At 43.3% G+C, this 27,802-nt stretch overlaps 1 protein-coding gene across 6 annotated transcripts; it reads left to right on the forward strand.

The window, feature by feature from the left end:
• The first annotated feature begins 1,780 nt into the window (after positions 1-1,780).
• Positions 1,781-26,738, forward strand: kat6b (K(lysine) acetyltransferase 6B). Of its 6 annotated transcripts, none has more exons than XM_006791136.3 (17): positions 1,781-2,084; positions 4,390-5,252; positions 9,306-9,414; positions 11,289-11,404; positions 11,624-11,705; positions 12,207-12,336; positions 13,787-14,748; positions 15,867-15,988; positions 17,273-17,394; positions 17,525-17,666; positions 17,798-17,959; positions 18,346-18,439; positions 19,975-20,206; positions 20,476-20,635; positions 21,060-21,329; positions 22,133-22,424; positions 22,563-26,738. In XM_006791136.3, the coding sequence occupies exons 2-17, from the start codon at positions 4,635-4,637 to the stop codon at positions 25,373-25,375; spliced, it is 6,426 nt and encodes a 2,141-aa protein (XP_006791199.1). In that variant the 5' UTR covers positions 1,781-2,084; positions 4,390-4,634; the 3' UTR covers positions 25,376-26,738. The 6 variants fall into 6 exon arrangements, with proteins under 6 accessions (XP_006791199.1, XP_006791198.1, XP_006791197.1 ...); XM_006791135.2 differs by lacking the exon at positions 1,781-2,084 and adding an exon at positions 3,499-3,752; XM_006791134.2 differs by lacking the exon at positions 1,781-2,084 and adding an exon at positions 3,499-3,644.
• Positions 26,739-27,802: the final 1,064 nt, after the last annotated feature.

The following is a 27,802-nucleotide window of genomic DNA, read 5'->3' on the forward strand; positions in this document are numbered from 1 at the left end:
AGGTGAAAATATTCTCCAGCCAAAATGTTATTAACAACTTTGAGACACTTTTTTTTTCAATCAGCATTTTTTTTAAAGGTTTCACACAGATGCGCTTTGAAAAGGACCACATTTCTGATTGGGCAAGATCACACTCCATGGCAGCTGGTTCATTTGCTTCTCAAGATGACAGATGGCAAAACACAAACACAAAAAGAGGGAGCCATGATTAAGTAATGAGAATGCCTGCCACAATAAGGAAACTACCAAACATACTTTTTCCCCCCACTTTTTGCTGGTTAACTTTTGCCTCGCTTTATGAAAGCAAACGGCAAGAAAGCAGACATGGAAAACTGTACGTCTGATTTACATTTTTACGATTCTGTGCTGTGTGTTTGCTGCTCCATTTCTGCTTACCAGTCTACAAGATTTACAGGTTTGAGTTAAACACACTGTGAGCTTTGAAGCAGGGAGAAGAATGTCTTAATTTTGTGACATTTGCCTACTTTTTTTTTTTAAATTGAGCATCATTTTAATTGCAGGCAAAAGAGTAACTGGGGCCCTGGCCAGTGTTTTGCCCCGCAGATGGGCAGCAGTGTTTGTGAACACCAGTGCGGCAGTTGGCAGGGATTGAGGAGGAGGTGGCGGGGTGTGTGTCTGTGTGTGTGTGTGTGTGTGTGTGTGGTGGTGGTGGGGGAGGGATGGGCAGATTGCAATGGCACATGCTCCAATTCAAATTATCCCTGGACCCATGCAGCAGTGGAGGACCTGCTGGGGCCCAGGGTGGCATTCATTATAACCAGACACAGGCAGGTTTTGGTCAGCGCCTCCATCGTGACGCGAGTCCCGAAAGCATCAAATCTGAACTCTTTGCGGTTTTACGACTGCACCTAAAAGGAAATGTGCATTTTTATTTGCGCACGTTGTGCCACAAATTATCATTAAGGAGATGCAAGCAAATGTCAAGGACTGCATGGGGAGGAAGATGGTGAGTGATCTGCAGGTCAACAGAAAACATCAAGGTCATGGAGGTAATGAGGAGAGCGTGTCTGATGAAGATGCAGCATAATGGCAAAAATGACAAGACAAGTGTTAAATGAATGCAAATCAAATTATACATCAAATGTGGCTCTTCTCCCTCACCATCACCACCTCCTTGGTTAAAGTCTTTTTAAAGGCTTCTTGTACAGTACTGTATGTGTTCATAATCTGATGGGAAGTTACCAATTATCTCTCCCTAATTACATCCGTATTACTGCTTGAAAAATGAGCTTTCTGGCATTTCTAATGCTGCTAAAGAGTTGGTGAATGAGAGAGGCAAGCGCAAATCTTTAAAAAAAAAAACAAAAAACTGAAAATTTAATGATCTACATTATTGCTTACAACTATTGCTCTTCCTTGGGCTTGGTGAAGTTAATTAACAGATTAGGATGGGGGGGTGGCGGGTAGTGTGTAATATCCCTTGCGGCGCTGGATAGTATTGGCCAATGCAAGAAATGTGTAATATGTATATATGTATATTTAGAATAATAAAAAAAAAAAGTCTGGATTTATGTGTTTGTGTTGAAATGAGCCACATCAGAGCGCATCAACTGGAAGTTTTAAATGCCCACGAGGTGCTGGCGTTAATGGGGCTGTTACGACATCAAAATGTCACGTAGCAAGCCGTGGCTAATCCACACACACACACACAAACAAAACAAAAAAAACATGGAAGTGTAAAAATGTTCCTCTTGGCTCATCGCTGGACGTGTTGATGGTGAGGTGGTAGTGGTGAGAGGGGAGGAAAAAAAAGTGAAATTGACAATATCATTGTAGGAGCGCACTAAAGGGGCGACGGTCCGCTCCACTACACTGAAGTAGGGATGTCTACAGTGGAAGAAGAAGAAGGGGGAGGGTACCACTTTGTCACAGGCTGCTATGTAGATTAACCTTTCAATTAGTTGTTATCAGGTCCTCTCCATGTCTCGGCGCAAGCTTTTCAGCCTTCGTTTCAGGACATCAAATCCCGCGAAATCGCTCGGATATGTCGCGTCGCATTTTATCCTTCGACGTTTTCCCCGATAATGAAGAGGACTATCCGAGGGGGGGAAAAACTTGAAGAGGTAAAACTACCAGCAAATATTTACGGTAGCCTGTGCCCTCTCCCTCTCCCTCTCTCCCTCACGCTCTCCCTCTCTCGCTCCCTCTTTCTTTTCTTTTCTTTCTTTTTTTTTTTTTTACCTCTTTCCTACTAGTTATATGTTCATCCTTGCATGAAACTTGCCGTTAATTTGTTGTGCCTTCTCGCCCACGGCGGCGTCTGATTAGAGATCGGTTTTGTGCAGCCTATAACATCTTAACAGTGGTGGTGGTGAGTGTATAAGGGGGGTGGAGAAAGAAAAATACTGCGAAAAATCAAAAAGGAGGCTTGTGTATCATTTCCAATATATATATATGCATAGCTTACGTGAGAAATGTGAGGTGAAGCTGAGAAATGGGGAGCACTACTTGAAGCGAAAGAACTAGCGATACATAATTGAGAAGCGGTGATGAAGGAGCCACTCTCCCGGCAGCCGTGTTAACTTGTATTCCCTACTGAACATCTTTACTCCCCCCCCCCTCACATCCCTCTCTCCCGCCTCCAGGGCTCACTATTTGTCCTCATTGGAGATATTTGATAGTTAATGGTGATAAAGAGGTCATGCCATCGTTGCACGGCGCAACACGGGACGTTAATATAATTTTGCTGGCGGATGTGGAGCGAGCGCAAAACCTACTTTTTTTTTTAACATAACGCATAACGGAATATATATTTGTCTTCCCCCCTCTCAATTTAATAGTTTAAATGTTAAATATCGGGAGAATTACGGCTCCTCTCGGGGAAATTATGAAAAAGGGGAGGAAGATAAAGAGAGAAGGAGGCAGGGACGGAGGAGGGGGAGAGAAGGCGATAGCATGCATTTATGCCTGCAGGAGTCTTGCATATGCTACCTGGAATTATTTAAAAATAAATAAATAAATAGAGATATGTGTGCCACTTTAAACCAGTAGTGAGGGCCTTTGCAGGTTTTATGCAAACAAATGATAGATTTAACAAACAGCCAATTAAAGTCTAAAACGATCCAAATCACTTTCAAGTGTAACCAACTGTTTCAAGGAGGGAATCGGAGTAAAGGTGGGCCGGTGTTAAACGCTTTGTAAATGAGGTTAAATATTCGTCTCATTTAATTACAACTTAACTATTTAATGCCTGATATAGTGTATTTATAACTTAATAATAACCCTTCGCTACGTATGGAGCCGCAAGTTCAGATGTAACGCGTGCTGGAGGTGAATGATATCAATTCGTCACTGTAGGCACCTTAAGAGGCGGGTCAATTGAGTGAAGTGACAGATCATACAGCCAGTGCCGTGCCTCTTAGAGTGAGCTCATACATAAAGATTGACATGTGCTTTATCAAACCAGAAATCGGATCTTGTCTTTACAGCCAATATTGAAGTTGCTAGGGAGGGCACATTAGTGTAGGTAAGCTTTAATGAGACTCCATTGGATTGTAATCAGCGTCATGTCGGATTCATGTAAACTACAACATTGTAACAAAATGGCGACTGTTTAGGTGACATCAGTAATGCTGGCAACGCTGTCATTTATCTGCTCAACTCGGCGGAGCGCAAACTCTTCGGTGTGTTAACGTAGTTTTTTTTGTCTTACCGCCGCTTTCTTCCGTCGTCAAACGGCTCGGTGGCGACTGCGGACGTGCCCCGAAGCGCCTGTCAGCAGCTGTCAGGAAGTGAGCATTGATTATTACGTGTGTCATTAAAGCTCGCGCTGATCAGTTTCGTCGCCGCGGACGTGGAGCTGTCAAAAAAAGTCTCGTGCGGACAACTAACGGTTAAACTTTTACGTATGATTTCCTCTTTTTGACTGTAATATGTGTGTTTTTAGCCAGTTTGTGTGTGATATTTACGTGCAGCAGAAATAAATGTTAACTCCTAAGGTTGCCTCTGTTTTTTTCCAAATGCGAAAGGGACTCTGAAACCGAAAATGTGTTTCTTTCGAGGTGACTGTGTACACTTTCCCAGAAGTCGGTAGAAGTTTCTAGCTGCTTGTCATAGTGTGAAAACTCACTACTTTTAGAAGAAGGGAAAAAAGAGTCTCTTTTGAAATGGACATCTGGTTTGGTGTGTGGATTATAGTGTCAGACTATGGATTAAGTCACTCTGATTTCTTTAGCAGCCATGACAGCGCCTGCATCTGTTTTTATCCATCTGTTTCTCATGTTTTAGCACATCTTAAAAAGTCCTGCATTCCTCTGGCTTAGCTTTCATACCCGATGTGCCATCAGATAGTTTACAGAATGTGAATAAGGAGAAATAAAAGGTGATCTGACAATTTGTTGTTTTTTCTTTTTTCTGTTTTTCTTTTAGATTTAATCTGGAATTTTAATAAACTCAGCTCCTGGTCAGCTGGTGACTACCATTGTGGAATTTACTAGTGCCAACTTTTGTTGAAGTTCAATGTGAGATACCCGGGATTGAGAAGAAATAGTGAGCGGATGCGGTTGTGGAACATAACTTCTTGATCTTACTAAGGATGTGGATGTACCCAGTTTTCAGCAGCAGAAAGGGGGAATCTTTATGGATCTCATTTTTGTGAGGCTAATTGTTCAACCATGGTAAAACTTGCAAACCCTCTTTACACGGAGTGGATTCTTGAAGCAATACAGAAAATCAAAAGGCAAAAGCAGAGGCCCTCAGAGGAGAGAATTTGCCATGCGGTGGCAACGTCACACGGACTGGACAAGAAGACCGTCCTTGAGCAGTTGGAATTAAGTGTTCATGATGGCTCTATCCTCAAGGTTACAAATAAAGGAAGCGCCTCCTACAAGGATCCAGGACATCCCGGAAGAGTTGGATCAATCTTGCCTGCAAATGCACCTGTGCCATCAAAGGAATCTATATGGAATTCAAGCGATCTGCGCCATATTGATTGGAATAAAATGCTTAGGAGGGCCATCGAAGGCCTGGATGATACCCATGGCTCCTCGCTAAAGAACATCGAGAGGTATCTGAGGAACCAGGATGACCTCTCAGACATTGTTGATAACCCCGCTTTCCGGCAGAGATTGCGGCTGGCTGCTAAGCGAGCAGTTAACAACGGCAGGTTGTCAAAAAATGGTCCGAGGTATAAGCTCAGCCATGGAAGCGTAGAGGGAAGGAGCTCCAGGTGTCCAAGTGCTTCCACCTTGGTCCTGTCATCTGTGACACTCCTCCCCCACGAGCGAGACCAGGTACACACACCTCGGCCTCTGCATTGTTACTCCTTCTTGATCGTACTTCAGTCATGTTGATTCATGTGTCATTCTGAGCTTTTCTTTGCCTAATGCTGCTGTTAACCCAAAAGGAGACATTCCTAAAAGTAGAAACATATTCCTGCTGTTGTTGATGTCTTATTGTTTTTGATCTTCTTGTCAAGCTCTGACATGTGCCACAGCTTTTTTTTGGTTCTTCAGCAGTGGCATTTATTTGAAACCTTCAGCAGTTGGGAAGGTTGAAAGTTCAGGCCACCACTTAAGAGTAGGACTTTTATGATTGTGGTCTTAATCTTTGGGACTTAAAGCTGGGCAGGTCTGAAACAAAGCCATCTAGAGTGCGTCCTTTTGGGATTGTGTTGCTGTTGGTCTCCATAATAAGAGAGCTTGGATAATCAGAAAGTCATGCTGACTGTGTGGTAGGCAGTCTGCTGTAGGCTTCCCACAGGTTATGTAACTCTAGCCTAATGACCTTAAAGGATGTGGCTGGTGTTCTTGTGAGTTGGTGAACAAAATTATGATAGATTATTGGTAATTTGCACGCGAATGAGCATGTGTTGAGAAAGTAAGACTGAATATTCTCCCGACTGCATGCAGCTGTTATGAACTTGGTGCAAACTGAGATGCCCCAGAGAGGAAATAACACCATATAAACAAACTTTCGACATCCACAGGGTGGTTTATAGTTTGCAGAGATTGTGTCTTTGTTACTGGTGTTTAACAATAACACACGCTGCTGACAAATGTCTGCAAGATGACAGCACTTTTGTTCTTGCTTTGCAATTTTAAGACACTGTCAAAGAGTGGGAAGAGTGCTTGATGGAAAATGGTTTTCACTGCGTGACCTAAAGTGCAGTGTGTAGTCATCTAGTTAGTGTGTTGTCAAGGCTTTTTGCATATCATGTGTTGAGGCTTATCAAGATGAAATGCGGTCTAGTTTATGCACAAGTTATGCAGCTGAAGTAGCAAGCAGCATCAGGCTATAGAGATGTCACCCTGCTCTTCACCAGTTTCACAGTGAATAATCAGGAAGCGACACCTTGATACTGCAGCCACAACTGTGACTGTGTCTGTGGTGAGGCCAAAAGTGAAACTGAGAAGTGTTTAGAGACACAGTGTCCTGCAGTGGTTCTCATAGCTGAGGAAGGCCTGCTGTTTTCCATTTGGAACATTTCAACCTATTGCTCGCGGCCTGATGACATCACCTTGCTGGGTCCAGGTTTGCTGTTCACTTCAAAGGATGAGACAACTCTGCCTGCTCAGTAGTTGAGTGTGTGTGCTGAGAATAAGAGATACTTTGAGGTAAAAAAGAGCAGTCTTGGTTTAGAGTTTATTAGATTCTGAAGAGACTCTGGCAGGAACAAAGGCAAGGAATGAGAGTTTTTTTCCTGCTGTGTTATGCAACCACTTGAGCTCTCTCTCTCTCTACCAGCACTGTTCTAATAGGACCCCACCCCCTCACTCAGGACAGCCTGCTCTTTTGAAGCAGCATAATTTCCTGTAATGTACTTAATTTAGAATCCCCAAGTAAATCATCAGCATCTCTTCAGCTGCGTTTCTTTCTTTCTTTCTTTATTTTGCATTTTTCTCTTGTACAGATTGCAAATTGCTATTGGTTTTTAATCACCAGACACAAGAATATTCCTAATGGAAATTAATCCAGCTTCTGGATCAGCCTTCATAGCTGAGTCAGTGGAGACTGTGTTATGGAGCCTTATTAAGACTTATTATTTTAAACAACTTCACATCACTGTGCTTGGAGCATTTCATCAGCGGCGTACACAGGTTGCACATTAGCACTGTCATTATCAGTCTTTATCACTTTAGCGGAAATCATATTTATAGTTGTCTGTTAACCTATAATGAAAGTGTCACACAGTGCACTTCATGTACCTAAACAACAAGACATAACCCAAAGTATTCCTAACACCAAGGCTCTGTTCTCAAATCCTGTTGTCTGCATCTGTTAGCAGTGATAATACAGACTTCGTTGTGATCAAGGACGACTGCTAATGTTTTTCCCCTTTTGTCTGCTTGAAGCAAGTCTCAATTCAACTTTGATGAAGCCTTAGCTGGCAGATTTTGCACAGTCGAGTTAACAAAACACAGGGCTTTAAAAGCAACAACATTTTGGAAATGACAGAAAATTAAGCAAAACGTCCACAACAAGTTCAGCTTTTGCCTTTACACTGCTTTTTTTTTGTGACTGATCAGAAATCTCACATCCAGAGATATTCATTACAACATTTTGTTATTATAGGTGACCTGTAATGGTAATTTCAGCTCTATATTTTAATTCTTGGACTGTACTACAGTAGCTTTGCGTTGTTTATGCGTTGATAATAATCTTTATTTATATTATATCGACTGTAATAAGCCATTTTCTATCTATCTATCTTTCGCCCCGTTCACACCAGCTTTTTTTCTGATTGGTTGCCCGTCAGAAGTAGAAGGTTTGAACAGCATATCAGGTTATCCACCCTCCTGATTGTTTGTTGATCTTATTGTTATTTTGTCCCTTTTGCATACAAAAATCATTGAGCATTTGGACTGTGAAGGCAATGTTGTTTGCCCTTCTTGAACTTGCTGCCTTTTGTCTGGGTGAGATGTGTTTTATTGTGAGTTATCATCACATATATCCAAAATCACCAGTTACCTCCGAGCCACAGTGTTAAATCATACAGGTGTAGCCTCATCACAAAGCTCATCACATAGATTTTTTTGTGGTTTTATGTCCATAATCACAGCTGTGTGAGCAGCAGTCTGCTTCTAATGCCAGCCCGCTTTCAAATATTGACCTGGCAGGTTGGAAAATAGAGTAATCATTGATGTGGCAGTAAACTGCTTCCCCTCGCCGTAGCAAGTAATTGATACAGCCAGGAACAATGACCAGATTGCCATTGCATCCTTGCTTCACTTTCCCTCTGGGGTTCATTTGGAGTGGAATGACGGATTGAAGGGATGCTGCTGTTTTTGTGTTTTGTTGACAAATGGAAAAGGAAAAACAACACCTCCCCCGATTCAAATGAGGGTCAGAGGGAGGTCAGTGCCAGCACGAAATTTGAAAGATGCAAATTGGGTTATGGTCAGGATGATGATCTGCGTCATAGAAACCAGGAACTAATTATGGCCATCCCTAGAGGGCCCTCCAAGACTCCAGTCAATTGGTGAGGCCTTAGTGTGTAAACTGATGATGAGGTGGGTTATTTACGGTCACACCCTGCGAGTGTTATTTTCCGTTAAGAACTTCCTCTCGAGCTGAGAAGGAAACCGCAGTTTGTTTGTTGCTTCTGTAAGAGGCTTTTATGTATGATCTCACATTTAAAGGGAGACTTGTGAAAGCCATACTGCAGCCATCTCAGTTAAGTCTGGTCTTGATTTCAGCCTAAGATTCATTAGACTTTGACTGGCTTTGTATGAAGTAATGACACAAAGTCTTCCCAGCTCTCGCGCTCTCTCTGAAGTCGGCCTCTCTTCATTCTGAGTGATCAATGGGGAAATCCTCTTAAACCTTGAGCTCATATTTTACTTCTTCTGAACTTAACCGTAAGCCCTTAAATGAGCGTTTGTTCTGAGACTTGCAACATTTACTGTGGATCATGGCAGTAACAATGAGAGCATGTTTTATTATTGAGGTAATTTGATTACATGCTGGTTAATCCTTTCAGACTGGAGTGCAAGCTTTAAGAATTGGATTAAGCCCTTAAACTATGATTACTAAGATCACTTACCCATTCAGATGTAATGGATAAAGGAGGTGGATCTCAGATGCAGCATATCTCTGAGGATAAGATTCATTTATTATTCATTTCTAGTCTGTGAGAACTCCACTCTTTTATTTTTTTCCCATTCTGTGAGCTGCTTCTTCCCGCTGATATTTTCATGGGAGTTTCATTGAATCCGCACTTTTCATGTTAACCAGCAATACATGAATAGTGATCTCAAAATCTGGATCAAAGATTTCAGCGCTGCACACACAGTCTGTCAGTCTGTCCCTTAAACAGTTTGTCTTTGCTTGTGTTCCCACACCAGCTCCGGGTCGACCCCATCCCAATATGCAGTTTCTGTCTCGGAACGAAAGAGTCAAATCGGGACAAGCGGCCAGAAGAGCTGCTGTCCTGTGCAGACTGTGGGAGCAGTGGTAAGTCACCTTGTGTAACGCTTCACTTTACTGCATGTTCCCACGAGCCATAACATACTGTAAACAAGACTAAACTGCTGGTATGTTAGCTCAGAAGCAACAGTGTCAGCGTATATGTGGACATAGGTCAGAAATGTGGTTAAAATCACTGCACTGGCGTATAACATGATGTCATATTTATGCTATATGTAGGAAATGTTGTGTTTGAAATGTTGTGCAAACTAAGCTAGATTTCTATCATCAGTCAAACATTTTGCACATTTAATGGTGTTAAAATTCACAGTTTAGTATGTGCCTGTGTTTTCGTGTCACGACTCAGTAGTGCTCGATGTTTTCAAAAACATGTTCTTGCATTATTTTGGCATATTATCAGTATCCCAACAAAAACTTAAACATCTTCTTTTCAGTAACACTCCTTTGTGATACATTAACTTGTTTATTTCTCAAGTATAATAAATCCTACTTGACCTAAATTTACCATTTAAAGGCAGTGGTGTCAGTTTTGGCTGCAGAATAGTGCAGAATTAACACTGTCTGTCTGTGTGTGTGACTCTCTTTCTCTTTCTTTCTTGTCAACATTGAATACACAGCCAATCCTATTTGAATAAACTTTATTACCTGGGTGTTTGCGCTCACAGTGAGCTTTTACATTGTGGCAGGTTGATTGACCCATAGCGTGCGAGCAGGTTCTGGCCGTGGAGGAAGGCCAATTAAAATGTGTAAAGCAAGTTAACACATTGTACAAGATCAATAAAAAAAGACACACACACACTGTGTACTCAGCTTTAAAGGGCTAACCCTCCTACCATGTTGTACCTGATACACAGAACAACTGTTGAGCAGTCTAAACCTAATGGGTAGAAGTCACGCTCCAAGAGTGTGAATATATATAGACATAAATAGATTATTCAGGGGTAGGGGGGGCATTAAGCAGACACATTGCCTAATTACATCAGCAGTATTAAAGAAATGTCAACAAATTTCTGTCATCTCACAGTGTTCAGTATATATTCAAGTCATCCAACCTTGGCGGTAGCAGTTTTCTGCATCAGTTAGGCAGATTTCATATTCTTTCACCATATTTTTCTCTTCCCTTTAAGGGATTTATTGGAAGAACAATCTGCAAATTGAGTGGCTGGAGGGATCCAAATTACTTGCAAGCCTCAGAAGGGCAGATGCTCCAAGTGACCATTAGAATCTGAAATCACCCAAGTCATTTTCGCTCACTTCAAATTATTTTATAGAGCCACTCCAGTTATAGCAGATCAAAGATCAACCTTTCCCCGCTGCAGATTGTTGGCATTTCCTTTAGTGTTCTTTTGTTCCAGACAAAACTGCTAACCCCCCATAAAATTACCTCTGCCTAGGAGTCATTTATGTTTGAACAATTATTTTAAATGCCGTAAGGAATTGTTCTCCTGGTGACATTTTTATAGCTCAAATTTGACTAAGTAGCGTCGAGGTGGTTTTCATTAACCACTCGTAGTGTACACAAATTGTGCTCTCACTGTAAAACAGCTGTTTTACAACCATGAGAGGGAGCCGGGTGAGAGAAGAGGCAAGCTTTTACATGACTTTCATGGATCAGCTTCCATTAGAATGAGTGCTGCTACTGTTTCTGCCTCATTAAGATCAAATTATCTGTAATTAGTGGCTCAGATGTTTGATCATACTGTTTTTAGACACAACTTGTGCCAGGAGGAAAAGTGTTGTGGACATACAGGCACAGGCCCAGCATTGTTTTTTAGTGATGTAATATGTTAATGTTTAACCTGACTGTGTTGACAAATGAAAAACCTTGTCTCTGGCTCGGTGACAGCGCCAGCGGTGGTAAAATGTCCTGTGCTAATATGCATTTTTTATTGCTCCTAAAGGACATCCATCATGTCTGAAGTTTTCCCCTGAATTAACCTCAAATGTGAAGAGATTACGGTGGCAGTGCATTGAATGCAAAACCTGCAGCTCCTGTCGAATACAGGGGAAAAACGCTGTGAGTATTACACATGCATCTTAACACACACCATTTTCAGTGTTGTTGGCTTGAAGGTAGATCCCATTTTGTGCATCCCTGAGGATTTGTTGAGATTTGTAAAGCCTCTCTTGTGCACAATTGGGCTTATTTTTCAAAAAAAGAAAGACTTTAAATGACGGGGGTGTTACATGTATGCAACTGGGACATCCTTTACACATGCCTGCTGTTCCCTTTCAGGATGAGATGCTGTTCTGCGATTCATGTGATCGGGGCTTTCACATGGAATGCTGCGATCCGCCGCTTTCAAGAATGCCAAAAGGTGAGGTGTTTATACTGTCTGGCTTCTCTGTTTTCCCCCCTCTGCTGTCAATTCAAAGCCTTTTCTTCACAGAGGGCCGTTTGGGGCTGTCACTCAGCACACAGAGAAGCAGCGGTGGCTTATTAGGAGCTTTGCATGCATATCAAATTATTCCAGCTTCCCTGGGGAGATTTGCTATCTCTGGATTACAGTACTGACCCTACATTGAGGCTTGTAATGATGGTGCACGTACTGTAGTAGGATATTTGGCAGGCAATTCATACGAGTCACATAGCTGAGCTCAACAAGCTGACGCAAAGTCTATTTTTCCAAACGGAGAACTGACCCAATGTTTTTCTTATGGATTTTCGCTTTGTGCTGAGTAATTGATTGTCATTGTGAGCTGGTGGGAATCTCGCCAGCTCTTCCTATTAAAGGAAATGTTTCAAATGAATGTACTGTATGTCCTCTGAATTGATGAACCCACCCAAACGGTACTCTCTCTGTTTGGACACCCTCCAGGAACCTGGATCTGCCAAGTCTGCAGGCCGAAGGAGAACGGGAAGAAACTGCTGCACAAGAAAGCCGATCAGATCAAACGTCGATATGCAAAGCCAATCGGAAGGCCCAGAAATAAGCTCAAACAAAGAATGTAAGTGTGCTGTAATCTAACTAACAGCAGTTACGTTATTCTCAAGGTTAATTGTTTGGTGTAATAACAGTGCATCTGCTGGTAAGATCTCAATACATGGCAACATTTCTGTAGAGAAGTCAAATTGCCATTTTTATAGTAAACGATCCATGGTCCATTGCAAACATGCATCCATTACAGTTTATAGCTTGACTCTGGTTTAAGTTCCTGACCTGATTAACTATAAATTTAAACATAAGCTATAATACATTTAGCCTCCACAGAGAATAAGAACACCCAAAAATGCAAAACAAATACAGATCACTTCTATGCATTACATAGAATTAATATTGGTAAATTCACGTGTAAACAGCACTTAAGTGTTGTTATTGGATAAAGGAGATCCGTAGACTTTATATGTAGCTTTTATAAAAGATGGTTGTTGCTACCAAGTCTTGTTTTTCTAATAGCCAGCGGGAGGAGACTCGTCTACTCAAAAATGACCTTTCTGCACCCTTGTTCTGTGACCTCTGGAACCACTTTCCTAATGAATTTGTGGTTTCTGTCATACTAAGTACAACATAGTTGAAGTTATTTTTGTAAATAATGCTCCTGATTAGTGTCAAAAAGGAGAACAAACCTGGGTATGCTTTAAGGTAGGGCTACCTTAGAACTGATGGCTCACTTCCCCTATGAGCGTCTGCTCACAGTGATGGCTGACATGTGTGTGGCTACTTCCATCTTTTTAAATAGTCTATAGCTGGACGGTGTGTTCGCTCTGGGCTGTAGCAAGCCCCTTAAAACTACAGAAGGTTTAGTATTAAAATGTGTAAAATCACATTTTCACTCTCTTGTGTATTCAGGCAAGATGTGCAGCTGTATTTTATATCTTGATTTGAAAATATATCTTGATATAAAATTGTTTAAAAAAGTGAATGTAAGATGATTTGCGCAGCCCCTCTATCATTACAATATTTATATTTAAATGCTATTTTCAGTCAGTAGCAGTGCTAATAATAGTTTGAATGCCCTTTATTGATGCCACGTGGGAGCATTTCTGCTGTATGTTACAGCAACAACAGTAACAGTTAAATTATATAGATGGTTATACAGGTTATAATTATATAGACAGACATTTTTATGTGTGAAAATGAATAGATGTCCACAACTTACATCATGCTGTGAGCATTTTATTCATCCTGTGCCTGGGAATATGAGCTCCTGGTGTCAGGGTAGAGAAAACAAACATTATTGTGTCTAACTAAGAATCTCACAGATAACTCTGAACAGGAAATATGAAGCAAGACTTTAGGCTTTGTATAAATATTACTGTTAACGACATTACATTTCTGAGAATGATTTGTGCCTCAAAACTTTAATGACATAATTACACGTCTGAGTTGATGTTTTTGGTTACATTCATGTGTCAGCAGTGAGATCTACATTTACTTTGCTGTTCTTGTCCCGGCAGGTCTGTAAGCAGTGGTGACGGCTCCATGGTAGCACTGGGAGGAAGGGGGTCACCTGGTAGGGGTCAAAAGATTACCGTCTGTTCCACACCTTCATCTGGTCATGCTGCATCTGTGAAGGACGCCCGAGACAGATTTGCTGTTGCAGACCCTTGTTGTGCGGTCGACGCCACCCAATTCACCACTTCCACTCCCTCCACCACTCCCCTCCTCACGCCCACCTCCACCCCAGCTACACTCACTGTTAACAAGAAAATTAAAGGGCTTATCGATGGGCTTTCCAAATTCTTTACTCCTTCCCCCGTGGGCCGTCACACGCGAGCTGTAGCCATAGAGTCGCCCGCCAAACAGTTAAGCTCTAGAGAAAAGGGTCCGCCCAAACTGTCCAAGCCACCAGAGCCGTTTGCCTTTGCTGCTGATGCCTCTCAAAAGATAACCCCCTCATCCTCTGCACTTCCTCCTGCTTCCACATTGCCCGGACTTAGCCCCCCCTCGCAGGTGTCCAGCAGCTCCACTTCTGCTAACTCTCCCCAGAGCTCTTCCAGCCAGTCTAGTGTTCCTTCCCTGAGTAGTCTCTGCAATAGCAGCCAACTTAAGGGACTTTTTGACGGACTCTCTCACATTTTTACTACTCAGGGACAGTCACGGAAAAAGCGACTACCTTCCTATGCGCCACCTAAGCCCCTGCCCCATAAGCAGTACTCCCCCCATACGTCCAAAACGGGGCCCCAGCGCCTTGGAAAGAGCGAGTTTAATAAAAATAGGTTAGACTCCACAACTGCTGGGCCAGGCCGACCCAGAGGACACCCGTTTAAGATGGTCAGTCATTTCAAACGTAACCCTTTCTTTAAAAAGCGCAGGACACTAGGCAGGCTGAGGTATAAAGGGAGCCCTCAGAAGGGAGCCCTCTCACCAGGAAAGGGAGACTTGACTGACGGAAGAATTAAGCCTGAGAATAATCATGGTAAGCAAGGCTCAAAATTCCAACCAAGACCTGCGTCTCCACACCTCTAAGCTTCTTCTTTATTTTTTACTTTCATTTTTTAAAAGCTTGACACTCGCAGTTATTTTTTTCCAGACTAGAGCTTATCTTTTCTTTGAGAAGGCACCCTCAGCACTCTAACAGACTACTAATCTTCCTCCTAATTTAAATTCTTTTAGTTTATTAACACAATTTCGTTGCGTTTTGACTTGACTGCAGAGTATACGTGGCTTCCATCCTCTCGCCCGTTGGCTTTTGTCATAGTGCATGGCCCACTAACTCCCTCATGTTGCTCCTTGCTCTGTCTTCGACCGTCTGCAGTAGTGCGCCCATTGTGATCACTACCTAGTAGAGACTGTAGTCCCATCGCCCTCTTCCTCATCCCACCCTCACTCTTGAAATCACTGTCTCCTCTCAACCTCACTTCCAGCGGTCATTACGAACCAGTGATTCACCCACCCAAGCTGACTCAGAGCTGACACGATGATTATGGCCTAAGTGCAGTAACCCTTACATTTCACTGTCTTCAGGAGTGAAGTCACAGCTTAAAAAAAAAAGAAAGACATGTAGGGGAAAAAAACCAAACGGATGTATGTTTCAAGAAGTTCTAAACAATATCCCGCACAAACACTCGTTACTCCTCCAGCACATTTCCATAAATATGTTAATGATGCATCACTTCCACTTGTAATGGGTTTTTGTTTTGGTGGTTAAGTCATGGTGTTGATGTCTTTCATAAAATTACTGCCTGCTTTCCAGCATCAGTTGCTTTTCATGTCGACACTCGCTCCCTTCACTGCATCTGCTTCTTAATTCATGGGAAACTGTCTTGGTGGATGACTAAGCACATGAAAGCGGTTACGCAATTAGAGTGATTTAGTTTCACTTCATTACATTAGGGATTTTCATATAAACATGCAAAGATGATACATTATGAAATTCCTCTGAGACACAGCCTCAAACAGGCTCAGCAGCAGTGCTCACAGTATAAGCACATTTGCATAGAATGCATTTATGAGATTATTCCACGGCTGCTTCAAACGGGGCGCTGTTGATGTGCCGCCTGATGTGTTGATGTCGTGCTATTGTTCCTCTAACAGGCCACAACGGGGAGCTGCACGTGAAGCAGGAGACCCAGGCAGACTTTGCGGCCATGTCCAGAGACCACGTCACAGAGGAGGACATCGAGACCTTCACACGAATCCAGGAACTCGCTGCTCAGGTAGGAAAACGCTATAAAAGGTCAGAATTTTTTGCTCATTTTACGTGCTTGCAAGAAAACTGAAAGGAGAACCAAAGTGGGATTATATACACAAAGAAGGTATTTCAGTGATAATATGTCATGTCAGTTTTATTCAGCTCTCTTGAGTATATTGTAATATAAAAGGAGCCAACTTCTAATCCAATTGTGTTAATTGCCTAATTAGTAAACTCTTGCCAATAAAAAAGCTGAATACAAGCCAAGAATACATGAAACAATAACCCATGTAAAAGAAAGTCTTCTTTCTGACTTTTTTGTGTAATTTTGCACTTCTTGGAGGTGAATATATGTCAGCATTTTTAGACTAACACTTCAGACATACAAGCCTAGAGACCCCCCGGAAAAGTGTATTTCCCAACTGGTTTGGGAGTTATTAATTAAGGTTGCTGGCAATGTCCATATGAAATCGGTTGCAAAGAGGGTGCTGCACCAAAGGCTCCTTGCATGTTTTGGTTGCTAGCAGGTTGCCCATAGTTTGCATGGAAGAAAGGGACTTGTCTACCCTTCACTTTGCGAGCTGTAAGGAAACTTGTGCAATGCTAACTGGAGAATGTTCACCCTAAAAACTGCACCTTTTGAAATGTGTTGGCTGTAACAGTAAAACACCACTGTCCGGTCTGTAGGCCCGTGCAGCAGGGCATAACTGAGCAGGCTAACAAAACATTCGTATAGGTTAAATTCTCCGCCTTCTTCAGACTGTTTATCTTTGACTGAGGGTACAATTTGGCCTCAGTCAAACTGTTTGTCTTTCCACAGAACATTTTGTTTTTCTAAGACCCTGAAGCATGACTCTGCAGTTTCACTCTTAATTTAAACAGATAGATATACTATACGTCTGGGATGCATGGGTCTTAATAAGCAAAAAAGCTTATTTCACTAATACTTACGAATTTAAAAGGTCCTAACTTTGGTTAAAAAGATCAAGGGCTCAAATATAACTTAGTTTGTTTATAGACTCAGAAAACCGTATAGACATCAGAGAATATGCAGAAATGCTGAGTAAAAATAGTCATTAAAAAAAAAAAAAAGAAACGGAAACCACTGGCTCAGTCGGTAACTGGGGTGTCAGCATGGTAAAGATTATCTTATTTGTGCGACTGATTTTGGGCAGATGTATCTTTCATTTCTCACAAGAACCATGAACCACAATCTCGTCTCGACAGAGTTCTTGACAAGAGGAACTGTAATGCTGAATTATCTGGGTCACTATATTTATCAGTGTGTCTTTGTTAAATCTTTTTACAGAGAACCGGATCTCGTTCATCACTGATGAACACAGACTCCGTTCGATGCCCCGCTGTCATTGAATTTGGGAAGTATGAGATCCAGACCTGGTACTCATCACCTTACCCACCTGAATATTCAAGGTAAGTAGTATTTTTTGCACCAGATAATGCCAATTTCTTTTGTTGCTGGTGCCGAGTTTATTTCAGTGTCCTGTTATAAAGCCTCTCATGCTGAAGTACAAACCTCATCTCTCGTTTTTGTCTTCACCAGATTACAAAAGCTTTATATATGCGAGTTCTGTCTGAAGTACATGAGAAGCAAAAACATCCTCCAGAGACACACAAAGAAGTGTGGCTGGTTCCACCCGCCAGCCAATGAAATCTACAGAAAGGACAACCTCTCCGTATTTGAGGTCAGCTTCCCTTTACAGCAATAAAGCAATAACTGTATGCTGCATGAGATCCCACTGAATGGGCTCTGGGAGGGTGGGGGAATGGGAACTGTTTGAACAGTGTCCTCTTGCTCTTTTTATTCCGTGTTTAGGTTGATGGAAATGTCAGCAAACTATTCTGCCAAAACCTCTGCCTGTTAGCCAAGCTTTTCCTGGATCACAAGACCTTGTATTATGATGTGGAGCCTTTCCTCTTCTACATACTTACAAAGAATGATGAGAAAGGCTGTCATCTTGTGGGCTATTTCTCCAAGGTAAGAATTACAGAGTGATTTTATGGGAAATGAAGGAATACCGCACATCATTTGTGAATGCTGATACTGAGACCTCACGGTAGATTGTCTATTTAGTGATGTGGATTTAACTTCCTCACAGTGGTTCAAATGTGGGGAGATTTTCTGCTTTCTCAGTTTTAGATGACCGTAAATTGATCATCTTGGAATATCTAATGTTATAAAAAATCAAATGTCAGTTGCAGCCGTAATTCTCACACGGCGATACTTTTTAGTGAAACATCTCGGTTTGTGTATTTGATGTGCATGTGCATGTGCACAGCTTTAGACAAGGACAATGGCAGGTGCAGTAAATTGCCAGCTTCAGCAGAGCTCTGACATACTTGATCTGTTTCTCCTTCCCCCAGGAAAAGCTTTGCCAGCAGAAGTACAATGTCTCCTGCATAATGATCATGCCTCAGTACCAAAGGCAAGGATTTGGAAGGTTCCTTATTGATTTCAGTAAGTTCCTTAATGCCTTTTTAGACCACCACTCTTGGTTTTTATTATTGGTCTTTACAAACAGTTTCAGATTAAAGGCAGAGTTTTGTAGCTTATGGCAAGGTGCTGTTATTTTGTTAAGGCTTTTCAAGGGGGTCTAATCAAGAGCATTCATGTACAGTGCTTAGGCAATCACAGAAGATTAGGAGTGGGAAACATAACATTCTGGCTGCAGTATTAATTTGATGGCCAGTAGTTTTCACCTAAGCATTGCCTGAAGAGGCCCCCCCCCCCCCCCCCCCCCCCCCCCCCCCACACACACACACACACACACACACACCAAATTCTCTCTCCTTGACTTCTGATGAGCCGTGGATGCTGGTTTTTTGTTTTAAGTCTAGTAAATGCAACACATACAATATTTAAAGCCCACAGTCCACTTATGAAAACAGTTGCTGCCTTGAGTGGATTTTTGTGTTTAGGCAGGCATTTTTTTGTCATTATAGGCATTTTATTATTTTTCAAGGGTTGTCTCTGTGCCGACCGTGGAAGACAAGGAAAAAAAGGAGCGAGTGCAGGGGTGGGCAGGCGGTAATGGAGCATTTGATTTCCTGTTCACTTTGGGAACCATTGAGACAGAGATGCGAGAGGATCTGTGATATTGAGAGTGTGCTGATAACAAAGACAGGGATTAAGGGAGATTGAACACAGCTGAGTTCTGAGCTCTTTGAAGGCTTTATTGGAAAATGTAGCTTTGGAGCTGGAAGTTGTTTAGATTAAGATTTTCTGTTATATTGGATTGTATTAGAGGAACACTTTGTCTCAGGTAGCTCTCACAGCAGAGCATTAGTGTGTGTAAAGCGTTCTCTTTCAAATCATAATTCACAGGTCTCAGAGTAGCGCTTTTGTTTTGCTTTATTAATGATAATATACTTGTGAAATGACACAAAATGAAAAACGACTTTTTCAATTAACTTATTGGAATATTCATCTCTAAGTGTATTTATCACAAGCTGCTGTTCTTAGCTTTAGTAATGAATATTGTCATGATTACTGGAATATTATGTGTTCCCTGTTTTGTGATTAGATTAGCTTGTTTGGTTCTCAGTAGTGGGTGCACATTAAAAGGCATTAATTAATTTCATGCCGCTCATAATGGATGACCCTTGACAGGGCTGCTATAAAACTAATTACACACAGATCCATATTAGTATTTTTTTCCTTGTGCGTTATCTCTCCTAAGTGCAGTCTCCTGTGAGCAATGACATCCAGCTGCTTCTCTGTTTCGCTCTGTCGCTTTGTTTCCTCTTTCAACCTCCTTTGTTGCCCTTGCTGGCATGTGTCATACCTTCTGACGGAGGTTCAAGGAGTGGAAAGCTTCTCTCCCTTTTACACTATTTGAAGGTGAATCCCAACTAGGGTTTGGCGTCACATCTTTACATGAATACAGAGGGAAGGGGGGAGGCGCAGGGATTGGATTACAATCCGAAATAACCCAGGCGCTGCCTGCAGCTCGACTAAAGCATTTTGTTTTTGTTTGAATCGTGTCTTTTTAGGTTACCTTCTCACCAGGCAAGAAGGACAAGCTGGATCCCCAGAGAAGCCGCTGTCAGATCTGGGTCGCTTATCCTACCTGGCATATTGGAAAAGTGTCATACTGGAGCACCTTTATAAGCACCCAGATAAACACATCAGTGTTAAAGGAATAAGCAGGGCCACTGGGATGTGTCCACATGACATCGCCGCTACTCTCCAGCAGCTTGGCATGATTGACAGACAGGATGGCAGGTCAGTTTCAGAGCCACAGTCTCCTTCAACTTGCGCTGCCGCTGCTGCTTCTGCTGTCTGACTTATCCAGGCCAGCGGGTATTTTTAACAGCATATCCATTAATGCCGCCGAATATTGACAGAAGTAAGTCAGGTTAAGCACCCCCAAGGACACGAAGCACCTGCTGCCCCAATGAGCGCTACTTTAACGCTCGTATTTAACCACACTTCACCCTCTGTTACCTTTTGTTATGGATGTAGAGTAATGTGCTTTCCTCTTCACGAAATAGGATTGTGCTGATCAGAAGGGAACGACTGATTCAGCGACACATGGAGAAGCTCAGGGCGAACCCACGTCAGATCGAGGTGGATCCAGACGCCCTGCATTGGACGCCTTCGACAACTCTGAACGCTGTCCTGTCTGAGGAGGAGAGGGAAGCAGAGATGGATGTAGGTTCCTTTGTTCAAGAAACACTAGTTATTTGTTTCTGCTTGCCTGCAATGCTGTTAGTAAATGTTTGTTTGATTAGCTTGGGAGTTCAAATAGAGGCCATTAATGGGAAAGGCATTCTCACTGTCAGCAGGCATCTAATGTTGTGCAAAATTGCTCTAAATCAGTTCACTGCATAATTGATAGTACTGAATATTCCATGAAATGCAATCTTTCCACGGTCGCTTAACAGGAACGTTTCCTTCATGACGGGCAGACATCCAATCATGACGCTGCTCTTATTATCAGGAGAAACCTGCAGTGATTCATTTGTCATGATGTTAATTCCAATCTCTTGCTTTCCCATTAGCGTCGTTGCTCAGATGTTGGATCCGTGCGTGCGCCTTTCCCAGAGATAATGCATCTTGTCTGTTTAATTACCAGGCTGAGCGGCTGAAGGAGCAGGCCAGTTGCTGGGAGAAGGAGGAGAGAGAGGGCTACATGATGACTCACAGTAGTAGGCAACCTCTCACGAAGGTCCACTGTAAGGTTCCCTACAGGACCTACGAAAGAAGGCCCGCACCGCCCTGGACCAGGCGCATCCAGCTGACTGAGGAAGTGAGCGATGAGGAAGCTGACGACGATGACGACGACTCAGATGGCTCACCACCCATCTTGACAAAAGCCCATGCAATGCTTGCAGCCAAGAGAAAGGTGACTGTCAGTGTTTGTGTGTGCCACTGTGGAGTTTGCTTCTAGGACAAAGTGGGATTGAGTGTATGTCTAGATGTTTTCCTTCATTAAAGAGCATGTTGTGGTTGAGATGGAAAGGTTTGATAAATATTCATGAATTCGGTGTAGGGTTCAGTGGCTTCCTCCTGTCATCTCGAGCCTCCCTGTGTGCCTGCAGCTGTAGATAATAGATTGTGTTTTCACTGCTGGTGTCGAGACTGTGCAGGCTAAACCTTGTACTATTGTCAGTGGTCATGGTTAATTTACTGCCCTCCTCTGTGCTCCTCACATCTGTTCCGTCTATATGGCACTGCCCCCTTGTGCTGGAGATAATATTACAACTGGCTGCATGATGTCAGGGGAGACCTTTTCAACTAAAACACTATGGAAACCAGAAAAGAATGACAGTGGTTGATGGGGTTTATTTGGTGCATTAGTTACTGTATTCATTTCGCATTTTTCTTATGAACGATTTCGGGGGGAAGAGCGGTTACAGTCTGAGGCAGTCAGTGGGAAACAACTGGAGAATGTAAAATATAGACTGTGGTTTCTGCTTACTCTGCCTTTCTCATTTGTGGGTTTCCACACCAGCCTCCATTGCTCAAACATTTAGTCTTGCGCTGTGGTTTTAACATTTTGCATTTTGCACAGAATCCTGTATGGGTTTAAAAGCTGTACCATCATGGAGGTCATCCACATACTGCCCCACTTTCCAGCATTAACAAAAACCAATCTGCTTTGATTGAGGTTTGTTTTCATTGGTTCTTCTCATGTTTGAATTTCAGAGAACCCTGGTTCTGAAGAAGAGAGGGCGTAAAAGAAAGCGGATAAACAGCAGCGTAACGACAGAAACCATCTCAGAGACGACAGAGGTGCTGAACGAGCCATTCGACAACTCGGAAGATGAGCGTCCCATGCCCCTTCTGGAGCGCACTTTTAGAGTCGGTGAGATGGATGAAGAAGATGAGGAGGAGGCACACAAAGACAAGACACCAGCTGCACCGATAAAACGACGAAGAGGTCGCCCAAGGCTGGAGAAAAATGCGCAAAAAGACAATCTCGAACACTGGAATGAAGGTACTTGAGCTGTGATTGCTGTTTACAAAAAAACAAAAAACAACTAAACTTTATATTTCTTATGTTATTTCTCTACACTTCTTTTTTTCTTGAATGTCATGGCAAACCAGTAAAGTGTTGCATTGTTTTGATCTGTAGGAGCTGATCTTCTCTCTAAGAGACCCAGCAAACCCCGTCCAGTGAAACGGAAGAAAGGCTGGCCCAAAGGAGTGAAACGTGGACCTCCTAAATGGAAGCTAAAGAACGAAAGAAAGATGGGCTTTAAGCTGAACCTCTACACACCCCCTGAAACTCCAATGGAGGCAGAGCAGCACCACATTCATACTGAGGAAGCAAAGGATGGGCCGCACCAGGATGGCGTTCATGTCGATGAGGGCAGCAAGGCAGGCAGAGGCTCGGCAAGTCCCAATATAATGCTGGACAGGTTCCCCTCTGAGCCCCCAAGTCCTGCTGACCATGGCTCCCACAAGTCGAGCTCTCCAGAAGCATCACCGGTAGCTTCTCTGGTGTGCTCCCCAGCTGCCTCTCCTGGCGCAGTGTCCCCAAGGCAAGTTGATGCAGCTGATTCACCAGAACCACCTGAAGATGACCAGCAGGAGGTCCAACATGAGCAGAAATCCCCAGCCAAAGATGTAGTGCACAGCACAGAGGGTGCTGTATCGCTAGAGAATGAGAATGAGGAAGATGAGGAGGAGGGCGAGCAAAGAGCCCAAATAGAGGATCAGGATGCAGATGATGAAGATGACCGCCACAGCAAGACAGCAGGGCCAGAGAATAATGCAGAAGACCTGGAAGAGAGTTCGAAAGACTTACCCAAATGCACGCCAACTTTTTTAGATGCAAAAGAAGACAATGACTCTGAGTTGAGTCAGCAGGTTTCTACAGTACTCTGTAGTGAAGCGGAACAAGCTACTGCTACAGAAAGCATCCAGGATAGTGCGCCGGCAGAACCATCAGAAGCAACACCGGCACCTGAAGCAGCAGCAGTCACTTCAAAAGCAGCTGTAGACTCTGATAATCCTGCAGACTCTGAGTCAGAGGAAGAGAGTTTGCATAGTCCTTGTCCAGAACACCACCTGCCTCTTCCGCCTGCAGAGAGGCCAATACTCAATCCCATGCTGAGGGAGGATCCCCCAGTCTGCACAGAGATTGACTCAGAGACAGCCCAAGCTGTTCAGTCCCTGACGCAGGAGACCGAGCGGGAGAATGTTTTCCAGGACTGCGTGGAGAGCCAGGAGCCCTGCAGGAACCTGCAAACGTATGCCCATGTGAGCCAGAGTCCCCAGATCACCTCGCTGGACGACTGTCCTCAGTCAGATCACAGCAGCCCCCTTTCCTCTGCGCACTCCCATCCCAGCCAATCAGTACGCTCAGTTAACAGCCCAGCTGTCTCCATCCTGGACAGTGGCTACACGCAGATCAGCCCTGACCACAGTGCCATCTCAGTGCCGTCGCTCCATAATATGGAGACAAGTCCCATGATGGATGTACCGTCGGTGTCTGATCACTCGCAGCAGGTGGTGGACAGTGGCTTCAGCGATCTGGGCAGCATTGAGAGTACGACAGAGAACTACGAGAACCCCAGCAGCTATGACTCCACCATGGGCCAGAACAGCTGCTCATACGGCAGCATCCCCCCTAGCGGCCTGCCCCAGAGCAGCTGCGCCGTGAGCCAACAAATGGCTGCCGTTAACCCCGGCAGCTGCGGGATGATCCAGCAGAACAGCCTGAGCTCACCACCGCACTGCAACGTCAAGTCACCGCAGGGCTGCGTCGTGGTTGAGAGGCCTCCGAGCAACAGCCAGCACAACCAGCACAGTCAACACAGCCAGCGCAGCCAACACAATCAACACACCTCCCACAGCAGGCACGGCCCACACAATCAGCACACCCAACACAATCAGCACGGTCCACACAATCAGCTTACCCAGCACACTCAACACAATCCCCACAACCAGCATAGCCACCATCACAATCATCACCTGCAGCACAATCAGCTCAGCCAGCACAATCCGCATGCTCAGCATAGCCTTCACAATCAGCATGGTCAGCACAGCCAGCAGCAGTCTATGACTCAGTGCGCCATACCCACCAATTTCGCCACCACCATGCAGCTGGCAGACATCCCTGAATCTGGCAACCCGAACTTTGCCCTCTATGAGAGGATCAACCACCAGGGGGAGTATGGCAGCGGGCACTATTCTCAGTCCTCTGGCCTTAGTCTCGCCAAATTGCAACAATTTACCAACACATTCATAGAGCACCCTCACTCGCTGCCTTTCAACCACTCGGCCTCACACCCCATCACATCATACGCCAACACCCCCTCATTATCATCGCAGCACTCTAGCCTGGTATCCTTGTCCCAGACGCCACATCGAGTCCCCAACCCACAGGTGCAGGCCACCGTGACCCCGTCCCCGAATCTCAGCTCACCGCCACCCATGATGCTACAGCGCAACATGGGCATCCCGCACTCGCAGCGGATCCAGCCTCAGATGGCCTCCAAAAATCACATCTCTGCACGCTCCAAGTCGGCCTCGCTGTCGCACCACCAGCAGCAGATGTACCCCCGGCCGCCACAGGCTGTCGCCATGCAGGCGCCATCCAGGACGCTGGCCGCCATGCCACGCATGAACATGAGCATGAACATCATGCCGGCACCAGCCTACAATGTCAACTCCATGAACATGCCCTCCCTCAACGCCATGAACGGCTACAGCATGAGCCAGCCCATGATGAACAGTGGCTACCATGGCAACCATGCCTATATGAACCAGTCACCCCAGTACTCTATGCAGATGGGCATGATGGGAACACAGCCATACCCCCAGCAGCCCATGCAGGCTCCACCACATGGCAACATGGTGTACACTCCAGCTGGGCACCATGGCTACATGGACACAGGCATATCCAAGCAGTCCCTGAAAGGGCCTTTCATCAGGCGGTAACTGTCCGCAGGACTGAGCTGCTTCTCCTCGTGTGCATTTTGCTGTTAAAAGATGCACTGATTTGGCCTTTTCCCTTTTTTCTTTATTTCTTTTTGTGTGTGTGTGTGTATGTCTTCATTTTTCCTTTTTTTTTTTTTTTTCTTGTTGTTGTTATTGTTAATGACTTATTAAAAAAACCAGCAGAAGCAGCAGCACTTGGAAAGAATGCAAAAAATTTCATCAGTGAGTAAACTTTGAAGTTAATGTTTGAAAAGTATTTTTTGTTCCTCCAGATGGGAAGCCTTACATCATTATGATGAAAATCTATTTAATTAGTGTTAGTGTCTCTGATGTGTCTTTAGACCAGGCGGGTTCAGAGCTCACAGGTAGAGATTTCATCAGTGGTCTTGTGTAGCAGCCTCAAATGAAGCCATTTAACGTGCCTGCTACAGGTGGAGATAGTGGCTGTTTGAACCTGTTCAGTGTACCTGTCTAACAGTGCTGACAGTTAGTTTGTACTATACTCATGCCTTTGTATATTTAAATTATTGTACTTATTTTGTAAAGTGACAACTAGCATGCTTCAGTCTCTGTTAGTGACAGTGCATTGAGTAGTACTGTACAAGTGTTGTGCTTAATAGCAAGCCATTTTAAAAATATCTGGCCTTTACTAGGTTTCCCTCTACGGGGAGAAAGATGAAAAACTATATTTTGTTAATTCTAATAATGTAAAAAAAAAAATATGTAAACTTAGTCTTGTTTTCTGTTTGGTTTGAGAGGTTTTATTGCTATGTATGTATAATTCTGAAGTCTTTTGTAACAGATCTCCTTGAGGCAGCTTTCTGTTTAATAAAGCAGACTGATTTCTGTCAAAGTAACAAAGCATATCTCAGTGTTTTTACCCTGAAAAATTCTAAAACATTTCGAAATGTCCAGAAGTGTGGCAGAATTTAAAAAAAAAAAGAACTAAATGATTATAATGATGAATAACAATAAAGAAAATATAAATTTAGTCCAAAGTCGATATTTTACATAATGCCTTTAAAGCTACGTTTTCATTCCATCTGTAGATTTGTTTTCTATCTTTATAAAATGTTGGATTTATATTTTACCGAAGTGTAGAAGAATAGATCCTGTGAATAGACCAAACTAAGCTAATGGATTGCATGTAAAACGCAACTTGTACTTGTGTTTTTGTTTATATTGCTCTTTTGTAATCTTTCTACCTGTACAGAGTTGCTGGTAAGAACGGGGGGAAATACCTGGCTATGTGCACACAAATCGGACAGAATGACATTCTTGTATTTATGACTTTTCTCCTTTTTGTCAGTCACTTAAAATGCTGTACATTTTAGCATAAGAATAAATTATGATTGACCATGTACTTCACTGTTCCGCTTTTAATTTCAAAACATGCGTGTCGCAGAACCCAGCGGTAGATTTTGAAGGGTTGTGGTAATCCAGGCAGGTGTTTTTTCCTGGAGATTTGCTAGGACGGGGCTGAGGCTTAACTTGATTTGCACTCAAAATACTTATGAGTCGGGCTTTGATAGACCTGATCCTCGAGTAGGACATTTATTCAGTTATCTGAGAGCCAACTTGGATTTCTCACTATGATTTGCAGTTTGGTTTGAGACAGTCCCTGATATATAGTCATGTGAAAAACTCAAGTACACCCCGTGATTCATTTGCTTGTACAACCACCTTCAGCAGCAATAACGTGAAGTAATCATTCTCTGTTTGACTTTATCAGTCGCTCACATCTTTGTGAGGGACTTTTGGCCCACTGCTCTTTAGTTCACTGAGGTTTGCAGCTGTCTTAAACTCCTGTCACAGCATTTCAATCAGGTTGAGGTCTGGACTTTGACTTGACCATTGCAACACCTTAATTATTTTCCTTCTTAGTCATTCTTTTGGAGACTTGCTGCTGTGTTCTGGATCATTGTCCTATTGCATGATACATTTTGGGCCAAGCTTTAGCGGCTGAACTGATGGCCTCATATTTGACTCGAGAACATTTTGATATACACAGTTCATACATAGTTGAATCAATGGTTGCAAGGTGTCCCGGTCCTGTGGCTACAGAAACAGCCCAAATCATGATCTCTCCACCGCCGTGCTTCACATTTAGCATGAGGTGTTTGTGCTGATATGCTGTTTCTGTGCATTATGACCAAACATCCCCACTTTGCTCTTGTCTGTTCCAGAAGTGCTTTTTAGAAAGTTTTAGTCTTTTTCTAACTAAACTGTCAAGACCTTTGACATTTAACATGCTAATGGATTCCTGCAGAGTCTGAGATGTAGCTCTTGGAGGTTTTTGTTTGCAATTTCTCTGACTTCTCTGTGAATTTACCAGGACATCAGCTCCCAGGAAGATGTTGTGAATAATACTTCTTACTGTAGAATGATGGACTCTTAAGTTACATGTAAAAAGGCCTCATAACCTTT

This window comes from Neolamprologus brichardi, chromosome 8, assembly GCF_056152115.1.
Source record: "Neolamprologus brichardi isolate AB-2024 chromosome 8, ASM5615211v1, whole genome shotgun sequence".
Lineage (NCBI taxonomy): Eukaryota > Metazoa > Chordata > Actinopteri > Cichliformes > Cichlidae > Neolamprologus > Neolamprologus brichardi.